We start from the raw sequence: 22,577 nt of genomic DNA, 5'->3' as shown, positions 1-22,577 counted from the left end.
TGAACTTAATCTACGTGAAATTGGACTTCTTTTCTATAGAAGTGTTGTGATCCAGTTTTTATGCTTTAAATTGAGCAATCTCAACATACCAATTATATTCATTTATGTAGTATAACTCATATGAATGTAAAACATAGTAATATGCACATTAATTTGAATTTTCAAATGTCCAAACTTTCAAATAAGTTGTATATTTGCAAATGAAAATGTTTTTTGCATAATTTACAAGCTATATATTTGATTGAACGAATAAAACTGCAAAATCAATAAAATATAAACGAACAAAACATTTCCTTCTCAAGAATGTCTGAAAAAAAGCAGGTAAATCAGGAGGATCTTGAGAAGGAAATCTCACAAATTGTTCAAGATTTTCAGAATATTGTCGGAGAAATCACAGATACAACAAATATACGCCAATTTACGAATATTTATCGACAACTTCATAGTCTTTTAATGGATAGCCATGATAAGAACAACAAACTAACAGCAACAGCTCAAGCATTAAATGCAGAAATTATCGCAAATGCAACGAAAGTATCTGCCCTATTAAAAATGAGTGAAGACGATCATAAAGCAATAGATAAATACAAAGACGAATTTGAGAAAGCTAGGAAGCTGGTTGTTTCATCTCAAGAAAAAGAAATGAAATCTAAAGAGATTTGCGAACAAATGAAAACGCAAGTCGATAAACTTGCAGCAGAAGTTCATGAGCAAAGTGTTTCAGAGGCAAAATACGCAGATATGAAAGTAGATTTAACAAATTTCAAAGATGAACAACAGAGAAACGAAAAAGAAATTAACGTATTACAGCAAGAAATCGAAAAACTCAAAGGTCTTATTGCACAATGCAATGTTTCTCTTGAATCTACAAGAACAGAATCTCAAGCACTCGAAGAATCCATTGAAATCGAAACTGCTGAGTTAGATAAGCTGAAAGAAGCAAAAATACAGTACTACAATCAAATAGAAAGCAATAAAACTCAAAATGATCAAGCAACAGACGAATCAAATGGAATTATAAGGAAAATTTCACAAACCAAAACGAATATTGATGAACTCAGTAGAGATCTCGAATCACAACGTTCCAAACTCAATGAAGCCAAGAACGATTGTAATATATCCGTAATAAAAAAACGAGATCGTCAAGCCAGTCTTGATATTGTTTTAAATCATCAAAATCAAATCACAGAATCAATAGAAAGAGTCAAAGACACAATCAACTCTCATCAGAGAACAATTGATTCCGAGAAAGTACGTGTTAAAGGCATCGATTCCGCCATAGAAGAGTCAAAACAAAGTTTATCCGAAATCACAGAATACAAAGACAAACTTTCAAAAGAAGTCAAACAAGCAGGCAGAGAAAAGAAGACCAACGTAGATGATATCATTAATGTTACTCGTAACTATACTATACAAGACTCCAACATCAAAACAGCATCAAGGAAAGTCGATTCCAATCAAAGAAACATTCAAAATGTAAAACTAAAAATTGACATCGAAAAAGGGACAACAAAAGAACTTAGAGACATGTCTAATCTTGTTGAAATACAAGTAAATGGTGAGAAGAGAGATATTGAAGACTTAAACAGTTACGCGCATTCTCTTGAACAAGAAGTGAAACTATACATGAAACAGGCAGGAGAATCAATTGTAAATACTGTCAGATTTACTGATAATTTAAATATGACACGTGCTGAAATAGAGAGTAGTAATTATTTGTTGCATTCCATTGAGGTACAATCTAAAGATCATGAAAAGATCGTCCAGAACATGAGAAAAGAAAGAGATATTATATCAAACCAAATAATTGGAATTGAAAAAGAAAATGATGAACTTCACAAAAAAATTGATGGCCAACATGAAGAAATCCAAAAGCTGAAGAACTTGGCACAAGAGAAAACATCTGATTGTATTAAAGAACACTTCAAATCAAGATCTCTTGAGAAACAAAATATTTCTTTGGCAGAAATGGCCGAATTAACAAAGAAAATGACTCAAGAAATGAATTCTACAGTGATTAAATACAAAAGTGAAGCAACAAAACTGAATTTGATCATCATGGAATCAGAAAAAGACATAACACATGCAAGTGCAGAACTTAAAAATATCAGTGATGTGATAACAATGTTGAAAAGTCAATTAGCAGAACGTCAAACCGAAATTGACACTCAAAAAGTGAAAGTCAGTTCACTTATGTATGAATTGGATCATAAAGGATTTAATTTCTCAGAGAACCAGAAGAAATATAAAGAAATGGAAGCGGAAATGTCAGCACTCATGGATAAAAACAGAAAACTAAAAGAAAGAGCTGAAGTTTTAACATCTTTGACTGTTGAAAAAATTTCACTTGATTCTGCAATTTTGCACGAAAGAGAAATAAGAAATCGTTATGAACAAGAGCTGATGAGACCGTTGAATGTGCACAGATGGACAATTATGCAGGCAATGAACCCAGAAGGGTATAAACAAATCCAAATGATGCAATACTTGAAATCAAAATTGGAAGCAGTTGAACGTCAAAAAGTGTCACTTTTTGAGAAGAAAAAGAAAATTATTGATGAAATCGAGAAAGTCAAAACACGTGCAAAGAACGCTCGGTTCATTGATGAAGATGTTGCATTTGATAATATAAAGAATTCTCTGAAAAAGAAAGATGAAGAAATGGAAGAAATGAAGAAAGAAACAGAAACAGTGAAAGGTCAAGTTGAAACTCTCAAATCAATGATTGCTGAACTCCGCGATCGTCTTAAAGAAACAAAGACTAAATCATTGGCCATCAAGCAGAAGAATCAATCCTTGAATGGTCCACAGGTTCCTGTTTTGCCAATCAACATGAAACCAGTTGAATTAACAAGATTAGGTGGTGGATTTTCACTTGAAACTCCAAGAATTGCTCAAACAGCAAGACAAGTTGATCTTGATATACAAGAAGAGGAAAGACCAAAAACTTCTCGTGTCAGAAATAATTCAGAAAAAAGATTTAAGAATAAACCGTTAACTGCCAGACAAAAAGCAGATATTGCTGAACAAAGAATAAACTATCCTTATGAGACACAAAGTTCGGCTAGAAGAAGGTCTGAGAGCGAAACAAGAACTCTTGGAAGTGAAAACTCCAATTTCGGAAGAAGAAAAGATCCAGAAACAGATAGTATGACTGTTATGTCATCAAGAAGACAAAGTGAATTATCTTCTGGAAGAAAATCCGATTTTAATGATCAAAATTACTCAAAAAGACAAAAAAGTGACAATGTTCAATTTTCTTTGTCAATTAGTTCATCAAGAAGATCGAATCTTGACGAGTCTCCTTTGTCTTCTAGAAGGTCAAACTTTGATGAAGCCCCTTTGTCTGCAAGAAGACAAAAATCTGGTTTGGAAGATAGTCAAAAAAGTGACAATAATCAATTTTCTATTCCTATCAATTCTGCTCCAAGATCTATTTTGGAAGATGTTACGTTGTCATCTAGAAGACAAAAATCTGGTTTAGATGATAACCAAAAGTCTCCAAAGAGTGAAATTACGCCTCTCAACATTCCAAGTTTTTCATCAAGAAAATCCGCTTTGGAAGAAACTCCTACATCTGCTAGAAGACAGAAAACAACATTAGAAGAGCCAACAACTGCGCGAAGGCAAAATACAGACTTTTCAGCGAGATCTAAAAATAATTCTTCAATTCGAAATAAAAATGAAGATCAAAATGAAAAGATCCGTCGTAATTTGGAAAGTTTACCATTTTCTTCAAGAAGAACTTCATCGTCTTCACAATCAGAACCAAAGATTGAAGAAAAACCACAAACAGCAAGACGTGCTCCAAGTGATTATGATCATTTGAACCTCCCTATGTCATCAAGAAGACAATCTGAGCTTGGAAGAAACACTGAAATCGATCCAATAAGTATTGAAACAACAGATAGTCACTATTCAACACCAATGAACAGTTCGAGAAGACCTCCATCTGCTAGAAGAATTGAAAAGAACTCTGCTGCAGAACATTTATGGGCTCCACAAATTGTACATGAACAAAAGGAAATTGATGAAATTCCGGAGTTAACAATCACATCAGCTAGGAGACAAAAGGCCGAAAAGCTGAAAAGAAGGCCAATGAAGACAGCAAAACGACCAAATTAATATATTCCTCAACCATTTTGTTTGTTTTATTTATAATAATATGTTTTATATTTGTTTGTATATTTTAATTTTATCATTGTTGTATTGTAAAATTAATATTATTTGTTATTTACATAGATTATATTAAGGAATATATATAACAGTTATAAGATCTACTATTTTTTTATAATTTGATCATTTAATATCTTCACAGATGGAATGAAGTAAAAATTTATGTTTCAATAAAGATAAATATTAAATTTATATTTATAATTGAATATTTAAATATTAATCTAAAAATCATATCATATATTTTTAGTACTTATTTTGATGGTACAAATTTTAGATCTCAGAAAACTTAGTAAGCATCTCATTACCTGAAAATAATACGAATCTTATTCTTTTTCCAAATAATCTTAACAAATAATAGTTAATTATATCATATGAGATGATGGATGATATGAAATATTTATATAGATGCTCACTAGGTTTCCTGACGTCCTTTAATAGCTAATAGTATCTTTCTAAAAATAAATGACTAATAAAAAATTTAAATTATTTGACAAAAATATATACAAAGTTTAGTTACAAAAATATGAATATTGTTGTTGGAATGATTGCAAAGAACGTTTGATTTTATCAACGGTTTGCATCTTCGATTCATCTTCATTATCTATGTAGAATGCTTCTTGAATCAGTTCTAATTGTTGAGTACAGTATTTAATTGCACTTGGATTTGAGTTCTTTCTAGCTCTATTTCGATATGTTGTAAATTTACCTTCGAGTTCTCCGAGTTCTTCATCTAAATTCCGTGCATTGACACCTAATCTTGCTCGACTTTCTTCAATTTGTTCATTTGACATCTTTGTCAAATCATTTTCTACTTCAATACTTGGAAGGAATTTGTTAACATCAATATCCATCAACTCTTCTTTTGCATTTTCAATAAATAACTTCTGGAATTTAATATGCAAACAATTTTGTTCATCAACTTGAAATGTTACTTTCACTTTCTCTTCACCAGCCTTCTTACAACCTGATAATCCCCTAACTGAGTACTCTCCGATTTCTCTCGAATCTTCCAAACTTTCACCTTGCAAAATTGGGTATGAAAGTCTAGATTGATTATCATGCAAAGCCCATGTAATTTTTGAAATTGGTTCTGATGGAAGTTTGGTACCTTTCTTTATCATATGACGAAAGTATGGGTGATGATCTCCATGGAATGTTTTAAAACCATAAGTTATTGAAACAGCTTCAATCATCTTCTTCGGAAAACTCCGTGGAACAATTGGTTCAATGCCTCGTGTATTTCTTTGGCTTTGAACAAATTCGAAGAATGATTTTTGAGCAGCACCAACAGCAACTGCTGTCAATGGATCGACTGAGTTCAAAACTTTAATTTGATTGCTTGAAAATTCATCTTCGAGAGCTTGTTTAACATAATAAATCAATGATGTACCACCAACTAACAGAATGTATTCGACTTTGACTTCTTTATGACTGTTTATAAGATTCTTGACAATCTGAATTGTTCTCTTCACAAGAGGATCGACAATATTCTCGAATATACTCCTCATCAACTTGTATTCGATCAAAGTACCACCTTGATTGATAGCAATTGTTGCTGATTGTTTCGTTGTTGCTATGCTTTGTTTAACTCTTTCTGATTCTTCGACAAGACCTCCTTTGATGCTCTCGATATCAATCTTTGGATACTGCTTTTTGATGTATTCGATTGCTTTTTGGAAGATTCCATTATCTATGTCGCGACCACCTAAATGAGCGTCACCATCTTGGTCAATGACTTCGATTTGATCTGGTGAGATTTTGACAAGAGAAAGATCGAATGTTCCACCACCAAAGTCGTAGACAAGAACAGTTCTTTCTTTATCAAGGGAGATTGAGTTAGTGAAGCAAAGTGCGGCTGCAGAAGGTTCTTTGAAAAGGAATATTTTCTCTGGGTTTGGAAATTGTGCAATTCTAACTGCATTCCGAACTTCATCGAGCTGCTTCTGCGTGAAATGAGCAGGAACGGTGACAACAACATGATCAAGAGGATAATTTTTCTTGAGAAGTGTCTCTCGAATGTAATTTAGAATCGAAGCAGATACTTCACATGGCTTGACCTTGATAAGCATCTTGCCGTTGTCAATAGGGATGATAGGATTACCATTAGAATCTGATTTAACATCGAACGTCCATGTTGGAATTTCGTTTTCTAAATCTTTGTATGTTTTTCCGAGCATGCGTTTGCTATCATAAACAACACTTTTCCTGTATTCTGGATTTTTGAGATTCTCGCGTGCAGTGAAACCATATTGATTTGGATGAGCATAAAAAACATATGAAGGAAAAGCGTTTTTACCATTGAATTCGATGATTTCGACTTTACCATCCTTATAAGCTGCTGCACTGCAATATGTTGTACCAAGATCAATACCAATAAATGTATCAGTCATGAATTTAATTTAAATAATTTTTTTTCCACCATTTATTTTTTCCACAATTTTTACGACTTTTAATTCAATCGACTTCAAATATATGAAAATTAAGGTGATTTCACCGGATTTACGACTTTTAATGAAGTGGATGTAAACATACGTTTTTAAACACGCTGTTAAAACAATTCAAATTTTAACATTTATCGATAATTTAATCAAAGGTTGAAAGTTACAAGCTCTCAATTTTCGTCCCTTTTGTACGTTTATTATAATTGTAGCATATTGTCATCAAGCACGCGACTAACCAGCAAAGACGTGTCCTCTAATTCCGTCCCTAGTTCAAAAATCTGGAACTATTTAAGCAAAAACATTCGATTTCAAAATCAAGCATTCTTTATTCAACGAGTAAAACATTAAAGTATGATTTGTCATACACGGAATAATGACAAGCTCTTAGAGTATGTTTAGTACAGAGTTACTGCCAACTTGAGTTCTTGAATTTGGTAAGTTAGAACAAAAGAAGCCATATGTCGCATCTAAGGACTTGTACTTATCAGAGTATTACTAAATGTTTAAGAATGTTAGTTATTCGTCCCAAACTCGTACGTTTCCACGCGAATCTTGATAATAAATATACTATTTTGGACTTTTTGCAATAAATCTCTTTTTACCACATTAGCATATCTGTGTGTATGCTACTTAACCTCTTTAGAGACCATTAAGATAATGTTTTTTGATACTTTTTCAAGACTATGCCATAAAGTAAACGAATAATTTACAAAATGATATTAAAAAATTTAATTTTATTATGCTTTTATAAATATTGAGACTTTTTAGGACTATTTTAAAAATGTAAATAGATCAATCATTTTAATATTAGATAAGATAATCTAAAGACGTCAGATGTTTCAATAACTTCAGATCAATGACTAATATGAAATTTAAGATTTGTGTTAATTTAAGAATTAACAATGGAATCTGGTTTAGAAAGATGGAAAGCATAGAGAATCTAAAGGATAAGAGAGATTAAATACAAAATGCTGCATAAAAAGGCAGATCAGTGAGAAGAAATCATGAGGTTAAAAAGGAACATTCAAATTAGAATATAACATTGCATATTACAATATTAATATTAAAGATAATACTGCACATCATTGTGCAATTACACTATTTTAAATATTTTCATAAATAATGACTTACAAGTTAAAAAAATGTAGAATTAACTGCATGATCCAATATTGGACCGAATGTATGTTTGAATCTATAACTGAATTCATTAATGACAAAAAAGTGACTCTATAACTGAGTATCTGGCTGACAATATGCCTGAAAGTTTGAATGTGTCTAGGAATATAACTGACAGTTTGAGTGACATTTTGAATGAGGGTTTGGTTGTCAGTATAACTCAAGGTTTGAGAGAGAATATGACTCACAGTTTGACTGACAATATGACTTAGAGTTTGAGTGACAGTATGAACAACAGTTTGGGTGATAGTATGAACTACAGTATGACTGAGAATATGACTGACGGTTTGACAGCCTCTATGAATTAGCTTTTTAGTTAGAATAAGACTGACAGTTTGACTGACAATATGACTGACGGTTTGACTGACAATATGACTGTTGATTTGAATGAGTGTATGATTGACAATTTGGGTGACAATATGACTCATAGTTTAAGAGAGTGTATGACTAATGGTTTTAGTGAGAATAAGACTGATAGTTTGACTGACAATATGACTTACGGTTTTATTTAGAATGCTTCTGTGTATGTGTGGCGTGAGTTAGCATCGGGTGGTTGCGTGATAGAATGCTTCTGTCTATGTGTGGCGTGAGTTAGCATCGGGTGGTTGCGTGATAGAATGCTTCTGTGTATGTGTGGCGTGAGTTAGCATCGGGTGGTTGCGTGATAGAATGCTTCTGTGTATGTGTGGCGTGAGTTAGCATCGGGTGGTTGCGTGATAGAATGCTTCTGTGTATGTGTGGCGTGAGTTAGCATCGGGTGGTTGCGTGATAGAATGCTTCTGTGTATGTGTGGCGTGAGTTAGCATCGGGTGGTTGCGTGATAGAATGCTTCTGTGTATGTGTGGCGTGAGTTAGCATCGGGTGGTTGCGTGATAGAATGCTTCTGTGTATGTGTGGCGTGAGTTAGCATCGGGTGGTTGCGTGATAGAATGCTTCTGTCTATGTGTGGCGTGAGTTAGCATCGGGTGGTTGCGTGATAGAATGCTTCTGTCTATGTGTGGCGTGAGTTAGCATCGGGTGGTTGCGTGATAGAATGCTTCTGTGTATGTGTGGCGTGAGTTAGCATCGGGTGGTTGCGTGATAGAATGCTTCTGTGTATGTGTGGCGTGAGTTAGCATCGGGTGGTTGCGTGATAGAATGCTTCTGTGTATGTGTGGCGTGAGTTAGCATCGGGTGGTTGCGTGATAGAATGCTTCTGTGTATGTGTGGCGTGAGTTAGCATCGGGTGGTTGCGTGATAGAATGCTTCTGTGTATGTGTGGCGTGAGTTAGCATCGGGTGGTTGCGTGATAGAATGCTTCTGTGTATGTGTGGCGTGAGTTAGCATCGGGTGGTTGCGTGATAGAATGCTTCTGTGTATGTGTGGCGTGAGTTAGCATCGGGTGGTTGCGTGATAGAATGCTTCTGTGTATGTGTGGCGTGAGTTAGCATCGGGTGGTTGCGTGATAGAATGCTTCTGTGTATGTGTGGCGTGAGTTAGCATCGGGTGGTTGCGTGATAGAATGCTTCTGTCTATGTGTGGCGTGAGTTAGCATCGGGTGGTTGCGTGATAGAATGCTTCTGTGTATGTGTGGCGTGAGTTAGCATCGGGTGGTTGCGTGATAGAATGCTTCTGTGTATGTGTGGCGTGAGTTAGCATCGGGTGGTTTCATCACAAATTTTAACCCATCCAAATCTTATTAATTATTAAAATTCTTTTACAATTTCTGATGTATTTTTTGAAAACATTTCATATGCAATATTTCTCCTTTTCTTTCCTCAAATCTTCAAATATTAATAACTTTGGATATGAAATTATTTGGATCTTTTATGAATTTTAAATGTCTTTCTTAATATCAAATCGATTAAATTATTAATATTTTCTAAATTATGCCTTAAAAATCCAAATATAAAAAATCGTAAATAAAAAATATATTTTTTATTTTTATTTTGTAAATAATCCGTTTACTAAATGGGACTGTATCATGAAAGTAACAAAAATCATTATTTAACAAGATTCAAAACTGGCGCAACGAAATGCACATTGATTTTGTAGTGTAACAAAGAGAGATTTATTGTAAAAAGTACAAAATAGTATATTTATTATCGTGATTAGCGTAGAAATGTATGAGTTTGGGACGGATTTCTGGTGCATTCATAACTAAAGTGATACATTGTCTGGAGCAAGTTCAGATCTTTAACTTATGGCTTGTTTGGTGCTAACTCACCCAATTTAAGTGCACTAGAGGGGATTTTGTCTGTAATGAGCATGCACCTTGAGTTGTTGCTTGGTCCGTGTACGAAAGATAGTAATTTAATACTATACTCGATTAAATGTGAATTTCTAATTTTGAATTTGCGTTTTTTCCTGAAAATAGTTACAATATATGAAAGAGTTGGCAAAACTAGAGGACACGTCTTTAAGGGTTTGGCTCGTGCTTCATGTTAATATGCCGAAACTAAAATAAACGTATATTGGGGGTCGAAAATTGAGAGCTCATATCTTTAAGTGTTTAATCAAATCAGATGTTTAGGATGATTAAATTCATTTCAGGACATAGGTAGAATCCCTATTGGCTCTTAACAAAAAAAGTATCGTTTTGAAATCCTACAACAACAAAAAAAAATTCAATCTAAAATAATTATCATGGTTTTAAAAATAAAATTAGAAATAAAATAGTACTTGTTTATAATCTTTCATGAAAATCATCGAGATCAAATCCAAGAGATTTAAGATATTTTGCCATTTGGCATCTGCGATCAAGAGTTCCATCTGCTCTCATTATTACTCTCAAACTTTTCATATGGTTGATATCCAAGCCCTTGAACATTTCTGTCATCTGATCGACATCAATTCTATGCTTTGCTTTGTAGAACAAGCCCATATTAGCAAGGCTGCTTGCAATGTTACTTCTCTCATTCAATCTGTATTCATTTCCGTTAAGCAGTATTAACTTTTCTGGTGGAGGTTGAGGTTTTGACATTTTGCTCGCGTCCATTTGATTGCTGGTGTTTGGGACATTTGGATATGGTGATTTATTTGAGAAATCATATGTGTTAAACCCAAGAGAGATAAGGAACTTTCCCATTTCGCAAGAATCGTCTAAAGTTCCATTTGAAAGAAATGTAGCATTCCTAGTTAGCATGTAGTCCAAATTCATGCTCTTAAACTTCTTTGTAATGTCAGAGACATCAATTGAGTCTTGAGGAGTATAATAAAGTCCAAGTTTATCTAAACAAATTCCGTAGCTGCTTCTTTGATTTAGAGTGTACTTGTTATTCAATAATACTATTAAATCACTGGGATCCTTGTTCCCAAATAGTGAAAAAAGTATATAAAACATCAGTCAAATAAAATAGCGGTTTTCGTGAAAATTTGAATGCGAAAACTGACTTTGCCAAAGGGCACTTGATTTTAATAGAACATGTTTTATCTCACCTAAAAATTCGTTAATGGTGGCAGTCCCTCTATTTTTTTATACGTTAGCACGCAGATCTCAGTGAATTGTGGATCCAGGCCTGAAAAACCTTCAAATAACAGATAACGAAGGCTAAACAACTTATAAAATGCAAAAATACGATATTTTTAATCCTAATTAAACTATTGTTTAGATTGCAAAGCAAAAGAGTCGTATTTTACGTTTTGTATGACATCCTTGGCATGTACTCTCTTTGTTTGTTTGCATTTGATTGCGATACTCTCGAGTTTCGTACTTCGAGCACCGCATACCAAATTCGCCAATGTTCTTGAAGTTGGAGTGAAGACCTCAAGCATGCCGGAAATTTGAGAGCTTCCAAAGACCCAAATGCAGGTAGACAATCCTGGAAGATGATAGTTTCTATCTGTGTGGCGGAAGGCTGAGTTAGAGGCACCTACTACCATTGGAAAGCCAATCTCAGTCCCATTTTGGATATGGCAACCGTGGTCAGGGATGAAATTTCATTTAATTTTTTGACATCGTTATAAGCTTTTTAGAATCTGCATAGTTAGTAGGTTCTATTTTTACGCTTAAATTAAACTCGATAGTGCAATTGTGGATTTGAGGGGAAAATAATCGTACTACCGAGTATTTTCCCGCACTATAGCAATAAACGTTTCTGAGCAGAGCATTATATGAACGATATAAGATGTTATGAGCTTGTGTGATGAAATTCAGTCTTTTTTTCAAACGAGGATTGCTAGGAGAAGTGTTATAGACCGAAAATAGATTTTTTCGGTTTTCTCTTCAAATAATTGAAAGAATGATACTATTATAGGTTTATTATATTATATAGCATATAATCATGCTATAGCCGAAAATTATAAGTTTTGAGAAGATTGAATCTAACACAAATAAATTTGAATGTAAGTTAAATTGCTTGTTGTTTTTAATAGCTATTTAATGAGAAATCCAATATTGCAAAATTCAAATTGAATGATTGAAAGAACAGAAAAAGTCATTCTTTTCAATTTCGAATATGTTTCATTGTATTTATAATTATATGGTAAATAAGATATTTAAACTTGATTTTTGAAGGAAAATTCACAAAATTGAATAAATTCAAATAATTTTTATCCAAAAATAAACTAGTTATTTGAGTTTAATACTAATTATCTATTCAAACTACAAAGTTTGTAATTTAAAATATTTTGTGAGATCAGATTGAATTAATTCAAGGTTCTTTTCAATTAATATTAATGACCATATTACGCATTTTCGAACATTCTAAACCAAATATATAAAAATGGGAGACGAATGTTAAATTTGCTAGACATGGGGGAGTTGTCTGCAAAGTTTTAGCTCTTATCTCTAACAAAAAATTAATTTTTAAAAAAATGACCGAATACGTTTCACAGCGAGAAAAAAATAAAAGGCAAGATAGAATTTTCTAGACATAAAGAAGTTGTCTACCACGTGTCAGCTGTTACTTCTTCTCAATACTGATATAAAATAAAAATCTTTATTATTTATTTAACCTTTATTGTTTCATTAAACTTCATTTATTTTATATTATAGTTTTATTCTTTTAGCTACTTGTAAAATAATCTAATTTTATATCATCATTTTACCGGATTATTCTTCAGTACATCGATTGTGTATCTAAAATAATATCATTATCCTTATTCTGTTTTTTCCAAAATTCTTTTAAATATCTTTTTTGGTTAGATTACTTTATACTTTTTACTTTTATTTTTTAATTTCAAAAAAAATTTGGTGATTGTTCTATTCTGTTACAATGTGCATTATCATATTCTAATGAATTATTCATTACATACATTTAAAAAAACTTGTTAAAAATGAAATTAAAAAATTATGTTTATTATTACGCTGTGAATGTGTCAACAGCGGTCATGCCTGTATCTGTATCCCATATTTTCCACAACCTTTCTGTATCTGCATTTGTGTATTTCGGTTTCAGCTGATACATTTGATTTGGCGTGTAATTTGTTCCAGTTAATGGATTAATTGGGAGATCTTCATGCGGTGTGTTATTATTGTACTCTCAAATAAAGGCAGGAATAGCCTGAATGCTTTGGCAGCGCTCCAATGTCGGCCAGAATCTCTCAATCTTCCCATTTTGGTAGGGAGAATGAGAGTCTGTATGCCGCCATTGGACGCCCCAAAGATCAAGTAGATCTTGAAAGGCGCCCCTATTTTCTGAACCGTTGTCGGTCCAGAAACAATAAGGGGCGCCAAATTCAATGAAGGCGGAAGCCGCAACGTTCGCTGTCGTCGCTGCCAGCATATCTGGTATTTGTATACACGCTAGGACTTTGCGGCTAAAATCGTCGATTATGCCATAAATATACTGGCCACGAACACCCCTAAAATAATGAACATCTGCGTGCCAGATAAGATTGGGTGAAAGCGCCCAATATCTTACTGCTGTTTCTGGCCCGGCATGCTCTAATCGCGTCTTGGTGAAATGATTTTCTTTGAAGTATCTGCGTACTTCTCTATAAGATACATCAATTTGTTGTAATTTCAAACGTTTCCATTGTTTTGTTTGACCACAGGGAAAGGCCCAGTGGTCATGTATCACAGCAAGAGCTTTGATTTGGTCGTAGGGATTGACCCTACGACCTTTCTTGCCTTTAGGCAATGGGATATTCTGTAAGCTAAATTGATTTTGTAAAAAAGATTTTGAAACATCTAAATATTTGAAATCATTTGATTGAAGGGTTGGGGCGATGGGAACATGGGTTGCAAGCTTCTTTCCCCATGTCATTTTACCTTCTTCCAATCTGATTGGAAATACCAATTAGGTAAATTCGATCGACATACCCTTTGTAAGGATTCATTCTAATGAAGTACGTTAACAATCAAAATATTCTATAAGTGTCTAGTATGGAATTCAAAAGAATAAAGAAAATGGTAACGTAAATAAACGTATTATGAATAATTTATAATTAAAATGAAAAAAAGAAAAAATAATAAGTAAAGTGATTGGAAATGAAAAATGAAAATCAGTGTACAGTTTTATTTTTCTCGCTGTGAAACGTATTCGGTCATTTTTTTTAAAATTAATTTTTTGTTAGAGATAAGAGCTAAATCTCGGTAAACAACTTCTTTATGTCTAGAAAATTCTATCTTGCCTTTTATTTTTTTCTCGCTGTGAAACGTATTCGGTCATTTTTTAAAAATTAATTTTTTGTTAGAGATAAGAGCTAAAACTTTGCAGACACATCCCCCATGTCTAGCAAATTTACATTCGTCTCCATTTTTATATATTTGGTTTAGAATGTTCGAAAATGCGTAATATGGTCATTAATATATAATTGAAAAGAACCTTGAATTAATTCAATCTGATTTCACAAAATATTTTAAATTACAAACTTTGTAGTTTGAATAGATAATTAGTATTAACACTCAAATAACTAGTTTATTTTTGGATAAAAATTATTTGAATTTATTCAATTTTGTGAATTTTCCTTCAAAAATCAAGTTTAAATATCTTATTTACCATATAATTATAAATACAATGAAACATATTCGAAATTGAAAAGAATGACTTTTTCTGTTCTTTCAATCATTCAATTTGAATTTTGCAATATTGGATTTCTCATTAAATAGCTATTAAAAACAACAAGCAATTTAACTTACATTCAAATTTATTTGTGTTAGATTCAATCTTCTCAAAACTTATAATTTTCGGCTATAGCATGATTATATGCTATATAATATAATAAACCTATAATAGTATCATTCTTTCAATTATTTGAAGAGAAAACCGAAAAAATCTATTTTCGGTCTATAACAGATTGCTAGGAGAAGCTCTCACAGAAAATAGTATTGTGACCATAAAAATTGATAAAAAAAGATTGTTGATAATATCTAGAGTTTTGTGTGTGTAAAATGTAATGATCGATAATAGAGGTAGGGCAACGATAGAAAATTTTTGGAAAAAAAGTTCGGAGATCTTAAACGTATCATATTCCCTGCATGGTTTGGTATCTTCCGCCATGCGTTGTGCCAAACATATTGACACTTTCCAATAATTAATTTATGGTATGAGTCACAGAGTTAGATTATAAAAAGAAAGTAAATAATTGCAATTAGAAATCATATATGTCGGAAATCAAATGTTGATGAGCAGAAACCTTTTACTCATCATAAAAGAGATAAATCACTAAAGATTTGTATACATTAAAATTTGATATTTGGTGCTCGAAAACTGTCTGATGGGACTCCTCCAAAATGAACCAATCTATCGCTGAGGACCAAATTAGATGATGTGGATGGTGTATTCTCTAATTCTAACTTAGGAAGAATGGGAACAAAACGAATGACGACAACAACATGTCAAACATAGATTAAATATCTATGAATCAATAAAGTATACGTGCATTGAAGGTGATAACGATCACTTGAGGCTTATAACTCTTTGACTAAATTATGCAATAATTAAATATAATCATTTTTATATTTTTATACTGATAGTAATTAATATACTATCCTGCTTAATAAATGGTATGATCAAATTTGTTTGAAAATTTAATTATGTATATGAAACTATGTCTTCTATATAAAAATCAAAATTTTCGGACGAACCTAGATTGAAGCTTTATGAAAATCTATCATTTTTGTTAATTGAGTTAATATGAATCTTTTACATATGTATATATAGCATTGATAGCTTATATAATCATGGTTTATTCCATATTAACATATTTTTTCAGTTAAATTTGTTAATAATATCATGTAACAAATTAATTCAAGATTAGAATGTCTACAAAATGCTAACAAATAAGAACAAAATACGATTTCTCGACTTAAATTTTAATATGGAGTAGTTTTTCGTTTAAATCAAATTAAAAATGAATAAAAACTGATCTTGTACTATTTTCATTCAAAGATTTTAATAATGTAAATCATGCATTTTCATAATTCAGTACAGTTCTTTTTAGAATTAAAGTTGATAAGGATGATATTTGTGATTTAAAATAATTTGTTAATGTTCACCTTTTATTCATCACCTTGTGGTATGCCCTAAAGCAATAGCATTATCAATTCTGCTGAATTGATCAACTCAAAATTCCAAAAAAAATTCAAAATTTCAAAAATGAAATTAAACAATTTGAATTTTCACATGAAAAAATCAATTTCGAAAAAAATTTGGAAAATCAAAGTCTTTGATAATTAGTCAAATAATCAATTTACATCGTTTTTACTCATAAAAAACAACTAATTTTTGATTTTGATATCATATTTGATAAATACTCATTCCAGAGTTGACGTAATGTATTAATTATTGGTTATTATAGTGCCAGACAACACAAGATTTCAAAGAATTACTTGAGTTTTCAATTAATCTTAATCCGATTTTAGATTTATCGAGAACTCCATCATCACAATCACATACTTCAGTGCGGTAACTACAATTATCCATATACAGAAGGAAGTTCTTTTCGAACAACTCATTTGGAGTCTGTTTTGGAAAGAACTTCTTTCTGTCCGACTTAATTTCATAGTTCCTGATCAACCAAAAGACAGAAACCACACACTATCTACTTAGGAAAGGAGTTCTTTCTAAATCTTCCTTAAATTGAGATTTTACGAGAGATAACCCTTCTATTGCACTTAAAAATGAACATTTTGATATCTTTAGTATCACACATGGTCATATATAGTATTTCATCTACATGAATACATTCATCTTTCGAAGTCTCTCATTAAATGGGAGGCTTCGAAAGATGAATCGTTTTATTCATACAACTTTAAATCTCGAACACATTTAGAGAGTGAGTATATCATTTTATTCTTGTTTTGAGTTTATTCTGATTCAAAATTGCAGTGAAAACAAAAGTTCACACATCATATCTGAATGTGAGCTCATCTATACTTATACAATCTCAATACCTCCACTCTAAGCATAAGAGGTGAAGTTATATAAAAATTATCAGATGCGTTGAAGTCTCAAAAGTATTGCCTGAATGCTTGTTTCATATTTGTCCAAGTAGTTTCAATGAATAAATGTATTGTTTTTTATAATTTCGATTTATTTTTAGAAAATATTCAATATAAACCTTTATTGTGTTATTTACATCTCATAAATTCTCTGTCTAAATCATATAAAAGCGCGTTTTACCCCTATGAATCAAGAAATTCATTCAATATTCATGGTATATTTATTAAATTTATACGATTTACTAATAATCAATATTATATCCTCATAAATAGCAATATATTTTGGTAATCTATGATAATCATATACAATATTTGAAATCAAATTTTCATTAGTTTAGGTTCCTTGTTAATAGTAAACCATTATATTTATTACTAATAATAAAATCTATGTGTCGTATTGAAATTCAATAAAATTACTTATTCGGTCCAAAAAAACAAATTAGATAAAATTTTTCTTTTTTTATGTAATTTTTGTTTTTCATTTTTCTCAAGATCCTAAGTTATGTTCTAACTTTTGACATCATATCCTATCATGCTAGGCGATATATAATAGCATATCCAAAAGGCAAGGAAATCTATCAGAGAAGCCTTTTTGACCTATCGTTGCCCTACCTCTTCGATAATGTAAACATTGAATTTTTTTTATATAAAAATTTTTTATAAAAAAATGGGATTCAAAGTTCCATCACAGGCTGATGTCCAAAGAGTTTTGGACTTGACAAAAATTATTCTTCCATTCCCAATTGTCATCTTCATCATTGTATGCTTCCTCAGAATGAATGAAGTTCAGAAAACTTTTACATTCTTGATCATCCTCATTACAATTTTCCATGGTATTAAGATTTATGACACAATCAACACAAGCAAGATCGTTTCTGATCCACTTTACAAGCGTATTTGGCTTTCATTCGATCTTCACTTCTTGATTTTCGTTTTTGCTGTCAACATCTCTGGCCTTCGTCCAATCCTCTTCTTCATTGACATCCTCGTTATCGAAATATTGAACTTTATCCGCGTTATTCGCAATCAGCTTGCTCCACGCCTTGGAGACCTTAAGCAGCAGGTCACAGATGCTTGTGATGCATGCATTTCCAACCAGCTCATCCAGAAGTGCCGTGCTTGCATTGAAATCTTACTTATTCCTTATTTCTTCTTTGCCTCCATCTTCACATTAAGATCCGAAGTCTTCATTGCATTCCTCTTCTACTTCTTAGGATTTGCTGCCTTCCAGCTTGTCGCTGAATACTTCCACAAGTGGGCATGGCATCAAGTTCGCGAGCTTCTTGTCAAGTACGCCGTTAAGTACGTCCCAGAAAACAACAAGATCAAGGTCCTCAACATCTTGGACGACATGAAGGTCATCCCAGACTACGTCAGAAAAGTTTATCCAGTTCCAGAGAGCTTCGCAGATACAATTAAGATCCACTTCGACTAAATTACTTAAATATTATCTCTACATGCAATTTTTTTATTGATACATCTCAGATTGTTATATTCAATAAATATTTAACTTGAAATCACCTCAATCTTGATGTGTATTGCAGTCTGATGTTAGTGGAGCAAACCTCGAAGTGATACTTTGCCAAAGAGTAAGATACTGGAAAAAGTGGAAATTGATATACAGAAAGTATTGATTATGACTGTGTTATTTTAATATACCCTCGATGAAGTTCGATATTTAATAACTTTTATGCTTCAAATTTGTAAAAACCGAGTAATTTTATGAAATGTTTTTCAAAACATTTAATAATCAATAGAAATAATAAAAGGTATATTTATTGACTGTTATTTTGATTCGCCCATTCAAATAAACGAAAATTGACAAAACAATGAGAATTTATTAGTTTCATCATAAATAGATAATATTCGTTTAAAAAATTAAATTTTAAAGGTGGTGATGTCAATCTAAATATCGTGCTAATGGCGGTTTTGTAAAGTTGCAATTTGATTTTCATGCCAAAACCTAAAGCATTCAAAATCATTTGTACTTACCGTCACCCCGGGCAAGCGCGCATCAAAATGGTGTATTGCAACGAGACTGGTGCATTTCTCTCTGCTCCGCAGGAAATTGATAACGATGAATATATTAAACACATTCATTTATTACAGCAACAGGCAAATGCTGCTCACAGGCCGAGACATAAAGCTGTAATGCAAAAAATCTCGCCGAAACCGGATATTACAGTTGATTCAGAAATCGATACGAAAATACAGAGTTTAGAGGAACTTTCTCTTGACCCTGATAATACTACGTATCCTACTGTATTCGAGCATAACATATTTGATGAATATGACGAAGCTCCTCCTTTTCAGAACATTAATGATCTTTTCTAGGATTAGGAACGTGCTTTTTAGATATATATGGAGAGCCATTCCAACCTATCCACTCATTTTAGGGTGGGAGATCAACTCTTAAAAGAAGCCTAAGAGGGTTAACTTTTTCAAGTAAAATATATAATTATTTTATATGTTTGTCAATCTACTGATCCAATTCTAATTGGATTTCTCTTTAATTTTTTAGATTTTTTTTGTGTCGAACAAAAATTTGGTTTGTTATGTTGTTTGTTATGGATAGATGTGTTTGATTTTAAAATTGAAGTAACACCTGATCTATTATTCTTTGTTAACAACCTAATTAAGATAATCATTTTAAAAATTTCGATTTTTTGTGTTGATGAATGTTTCTATTCTCGAATGAAGTGCATGAGGTGTAACTAAATGTTGTGGTGTGTCTGATGGATTTGATGTTAGAGAGGTCGCCTCTAAATTTGGCATTCATCAAAAAATTTTAAGATCTGTGGAATTTTTAACTTTGATTGACTATTTAAATGTTATAACAAAGATTATCTGATTTTATTTCTTAACACATTAGTGGCAATATATGCAATGAATTCATGCCAATCTCTGAGACAGAGGAAAATTTCCCCAGAAAATTTAGCCAATTCAATTGTATTGCTCAATATTATACCAATTCTGTAAATACCTCATAATAAATGACAGAATAAGTTATGGATAAAAAAATTAATTCTGAGCATTTCAATTTTTTATAGAATAAAAAAAATCTCAATATCTATATTAAAAAGAAGCAACATAAGAATGAAAATATGCAAGATATATTTACCTCACATTTTACGATGATTTATGCCAAGAATTTAATGAAATGAGCTTCCATTTTATCAATTCAAGAATTCTTCGAATAAGGTTACGCATTTATTAAGCATATTTATTTTCCCTCTTGAATATCTTATTGTTTTCGATCTTTCATGATCTCTCAACGCCATTTTATGAAACTGAAATAAAGTTTTCAAACCACATCAAAAAGTGACAAGATGTTCGGTGAAAATTTTGTGCTTTCAATATTTTTTTATGCTAAAACTCTTTAAAATTACTCTAATAGAGCATGGTAGAATCGAATATGAAATAAAATTTAATTTTTCTAAAGTACAACTTTCCATCGGAAATTTTTGCCACAATCATTTTTATGAAGCGCTTTTTTGGAAAGAAGAAAGAAGAAGTTCAGCCACAAGTTAATCTAGAAGATACATCCAACCTCTTAGGAAAGAAGAGCGAGGATATTGATAAGCAAATTGCAGATATTAACAAGAAATTAAGTGAAATCACAAAACAAATGAAGATGCCATCAAATAAATCACGTCTTCCAACACTCAGAAGAAAAGCTACCGAACTACTTAAACGTAGAAAGATGTACGAAAACTTCCAAGGCAAAATTGACGGACAAAGATTTAATATCGACAACATGGCTTTCCAACAGCAACAAATTAAAGTAAATATTGATACTGTGCAAGCAATGAAGCAAAGTAATGCAGCAATGAAGCAGACAATGAAACAATTTACAGTTGAAGATGTTGATGACATGGCATTGGATATGGAAGATATGATGGCTGAATCCAATGAGATTTCTGATATATTATCACAAGGAATTGGCAATGATATCGATGAAGGAGAACTCGAAGACGAATTAGCAGCTCTTGAGGCAGAAGGCTTAGACGAAGGAGAGTTAGATATGGAAGGTATTGATGAACCGGGCGGAAAGACACCTGAGAAGGAAACTTGGTAAAATAATTTTAATAAAATTTATTTGTTATTCATAATGAAGCTATTAAATATCCCAAAAATAGTTGCTATATATATTATTCTATAATTTTAATGTTCAACCCTTTCAATTTTTTTGAGTCAGAAACAATATTGTTATTTTCTGAATTGATCTAAAATATATACTAATCTTATTTCTAATTTCTAAACACATATGATGAAAGCAGTTGCTACTCAGATAATGGAAAAACCTTACAAAAGTAAATGATACTTATCCAGATCTCTTAGCATCGGTTAGTTGCGAGTTAATCTCAAACGATTGCTTTCGAGATCTTATTTAGTTTAACCAATGATAATCTATCTTTTATTAATCTACAATAATGTCTAAAGCTTAAAGAAATATCATTTGGAGCTTTTGTTAATTAATTGCAGCAATATCAAAAACATCTTTTTCCAAGTGAACTCCTTAAAACTTGATTTAGGATTTAGTAGAAAGTATATTACAATCCCTGCATCTGTTCAATATGTTTATTATCTAGAAGATTCAGGAATCTCAAGAAGACTTTTTATAATTTGTCATATTATTCATGAAACAAATAATATAAAAACAATCAAATGATCTTGAATAAGTTCAGCAAAATTCTTTTTAGAGTCCCCAAATTAAATAAAAACTCTATTTTGTTAAGGCTTAACTTTCGCCCATCTGACAACTGGCGTGAAGATTAATTGAAAATTAACCTTAAGCTTTTGAATTGCAGGCCACCCTTAATTGTAAATTATTATTATTATTTTTTTTGCCATTAATAATTAAAAGCCTGCAATAGAAAAACACATGCCAATATCAATGTAAAAAAAAGTGGAAAAAAGTGGAAAATTGAGGTAAATTTGCTCGTCTTTTTTTACTTTTTTTCATTATAGAATGATCCGTTTTATAGAGTAAAGAAATTTTTTGAAGGATTACTATATTTGTTTGAAAGAATGACAAAAATATTTTGTTTTCACGGTCATGGTAAAAAGATAAATTAGAGTTAATACAATAATGCGGAATTGGAACTTTAATTCAACATATTTAGCGCCTACGATATATAATTCTGATATTTAATTGTGATTTAATTTCTGCACTAAATTTTATATTTTTAGGATTAAAATAAAAACCTGGACATCCTTCAACTGCATAATGAGAAATAAATGAATCTAATGGATCACCTGATTCAAATGTACCTGAAAAACCAACTCTTACATTTTGACTGATATCATTATTATTAAGGCTCCGGTCCCACCCTCTCAATTTTAAAAGTTTTAATATCTCCACCAATATGAGTTTTTGATACTTTTATTTTAGTACATAATATCATTATGTAATA

At 31.8% G+C, this 22,577-nt stretch overlaps 7 protein-coding genes across 7 annotated transcripts, besides 4 other annotated features; 4 read left to right on the top strand and 3 right to left on the bottom strand.

Annotated features, from left to right (window-relative positions):
- Nucleotides 1–187: 187 nt before the first annotated feature.
- Nucleotides 188–4,300, top strand: TVAGG3_0742730 (cilia- and flagella-associated protein 58-related family; the record flags this gene model as incomplete). Its single annotated transcript, XM_001318154.1, has 1 exon — nt 304–4,125. The coding sequence occupies one exon, from the start codon at nt 304–306 to the stop codon at nt 4,123–4,125; it is 3,822 nt and encodes a 1,273-aa protein (XP_001318189.1).
- A 385-nt stretch (nt 4,301–4,685) lies between these two features.
- Nucleotides 4,686–6,566, bottom strand: TVAGG3_0742720 (ATP binding; the record flags this gene model as incomplete). The annotated part of the gene is made up of 1 exon (XM_001318153.1): nt 4,686–6,566. The coding sequence occupies one exon, from the start codon at nt 6,564–6,566 to the stop codon at nt 4,686–4,688; it is 1,881 nt and encodes a 626-aa protein (XP_001318188.1).
- Nucleotides 6,567–9,736: 3,170 nt separating this feature from the next.
- Nucleotides 9,737–11,289, bottom strand: TVAGG3_0742710 (uncharacterized protein; the record flags this gene model as incomplete). Its single annotated transcript, XM_001318152.1, has 1 exon — nt 10,459–11,115. The coding sequence occupies one exon, from the start codon at nt 11,113–11,115 to the stop codon at nt 10,459–10,461; it is 657 nt and encodes a 218-aa protein (XP_001318187.1).
- An 83-nt stretch (nt 11,290–11,372) lies between these two features.
- On the bottom strand, nt 11,373–11,654 carry TVAGG3_0742700 (uncharacterized protein; the record flags this gene model as incomplete). Its single annotated transcript, XM_001318151.1, has 1 exon — nt 11,373–11,654. One exon carries the CDS (start codon nt 11,652–11,654, stop codon nt 11,373–11,375), a length of 282 nt encoding a protein of 93 aa, XP_001318186.1.
- Nucleotides 11,655–11,961: 307 nt separating this feature from the next.
- Nucleotides 11,962–12,679: a mobile genetic element.
- A 399-nt stretch (nt 12,680–13,078) lies between these two features.
- Nucleotides 13,079–13,999: a mobile genetic element.
- Nucleotides 14,000–14,230: 231 nt separating this feature from the next.
- Nucleotides 14,231–15,010: a mobile genetic element.
- Nucleotides 15,011–17,761: 2,751 nt separating this feature from the next.
- On the top strand, nt 17,762–18,875 carry TVAGG3_0742660 (uncharacterized protein; the record flags this gene model as incomplete). Its single annotated transcript, XM_001318150.2, has 1 exon — nt 17,828–18,595. The coding sequence occupies one exon, from the start codon at nt 17,828–17,830 to the stop codon at nt 18,593–18,595; it is 768 nt and encodes a 255-aa protein (XP_001318185.1).
- Nucleotides 18,876–18,944: 69 nt separating this feature from the next.
- Nucleotides 18,945–19,933, top strand: TVAGG3_0742650 (uncharacterized protein; the record flags this gene model as incomplete). Its single annotated transcript, XM_001318149.1, has 1 exon — nt 19,114–19,494. One exon carries the CDS (start codon nt 19,114–19,116, stop codon nt 19,492–19,494), a length of 381 nt encoding a protein of 126 aa, XP_001318184.1.
- A 706-nt stretch (nt 19,934–20,639) lies between these two features.
- TVAGG3_0742640 (vacuolar transport) lies at nt 20,640–21,710 on the top strand (the record flags this gene model as incomplete). The annotated part of the gene is made up of 1 exon (XM_001318148.2): nt 20,642–21,238. The coding sequence occupies one exon, from the start codon at nt 20,642–20,644 to the stop codon at nt 21,236–21,238; it is 597 nt and encodes a 198-aa protein (XP_001318183.1).
- A 769-nt stretch (nt 21,711–22,479) lies between these two features.
- Nucleotides 22,480–22,577: part of a mobile genetic element that runs on past the window's edge.

This window comes from Trichomonas vaginalis, chromosome III (genome assembly GCF_026262505.1).
Source record: "Trichomonas vaginalis G3 chromosome III, whole genome shotgun sequence".
Taxonomy (NCBI): Eukaryota; Parabasalia; order Trichomonadida; family Trichomonadidae; genus Trichomonas; species Trichomonas vaginalis.
This window is presented reverse-complemented; position numbering and strand designations above follow the sequence as displayed.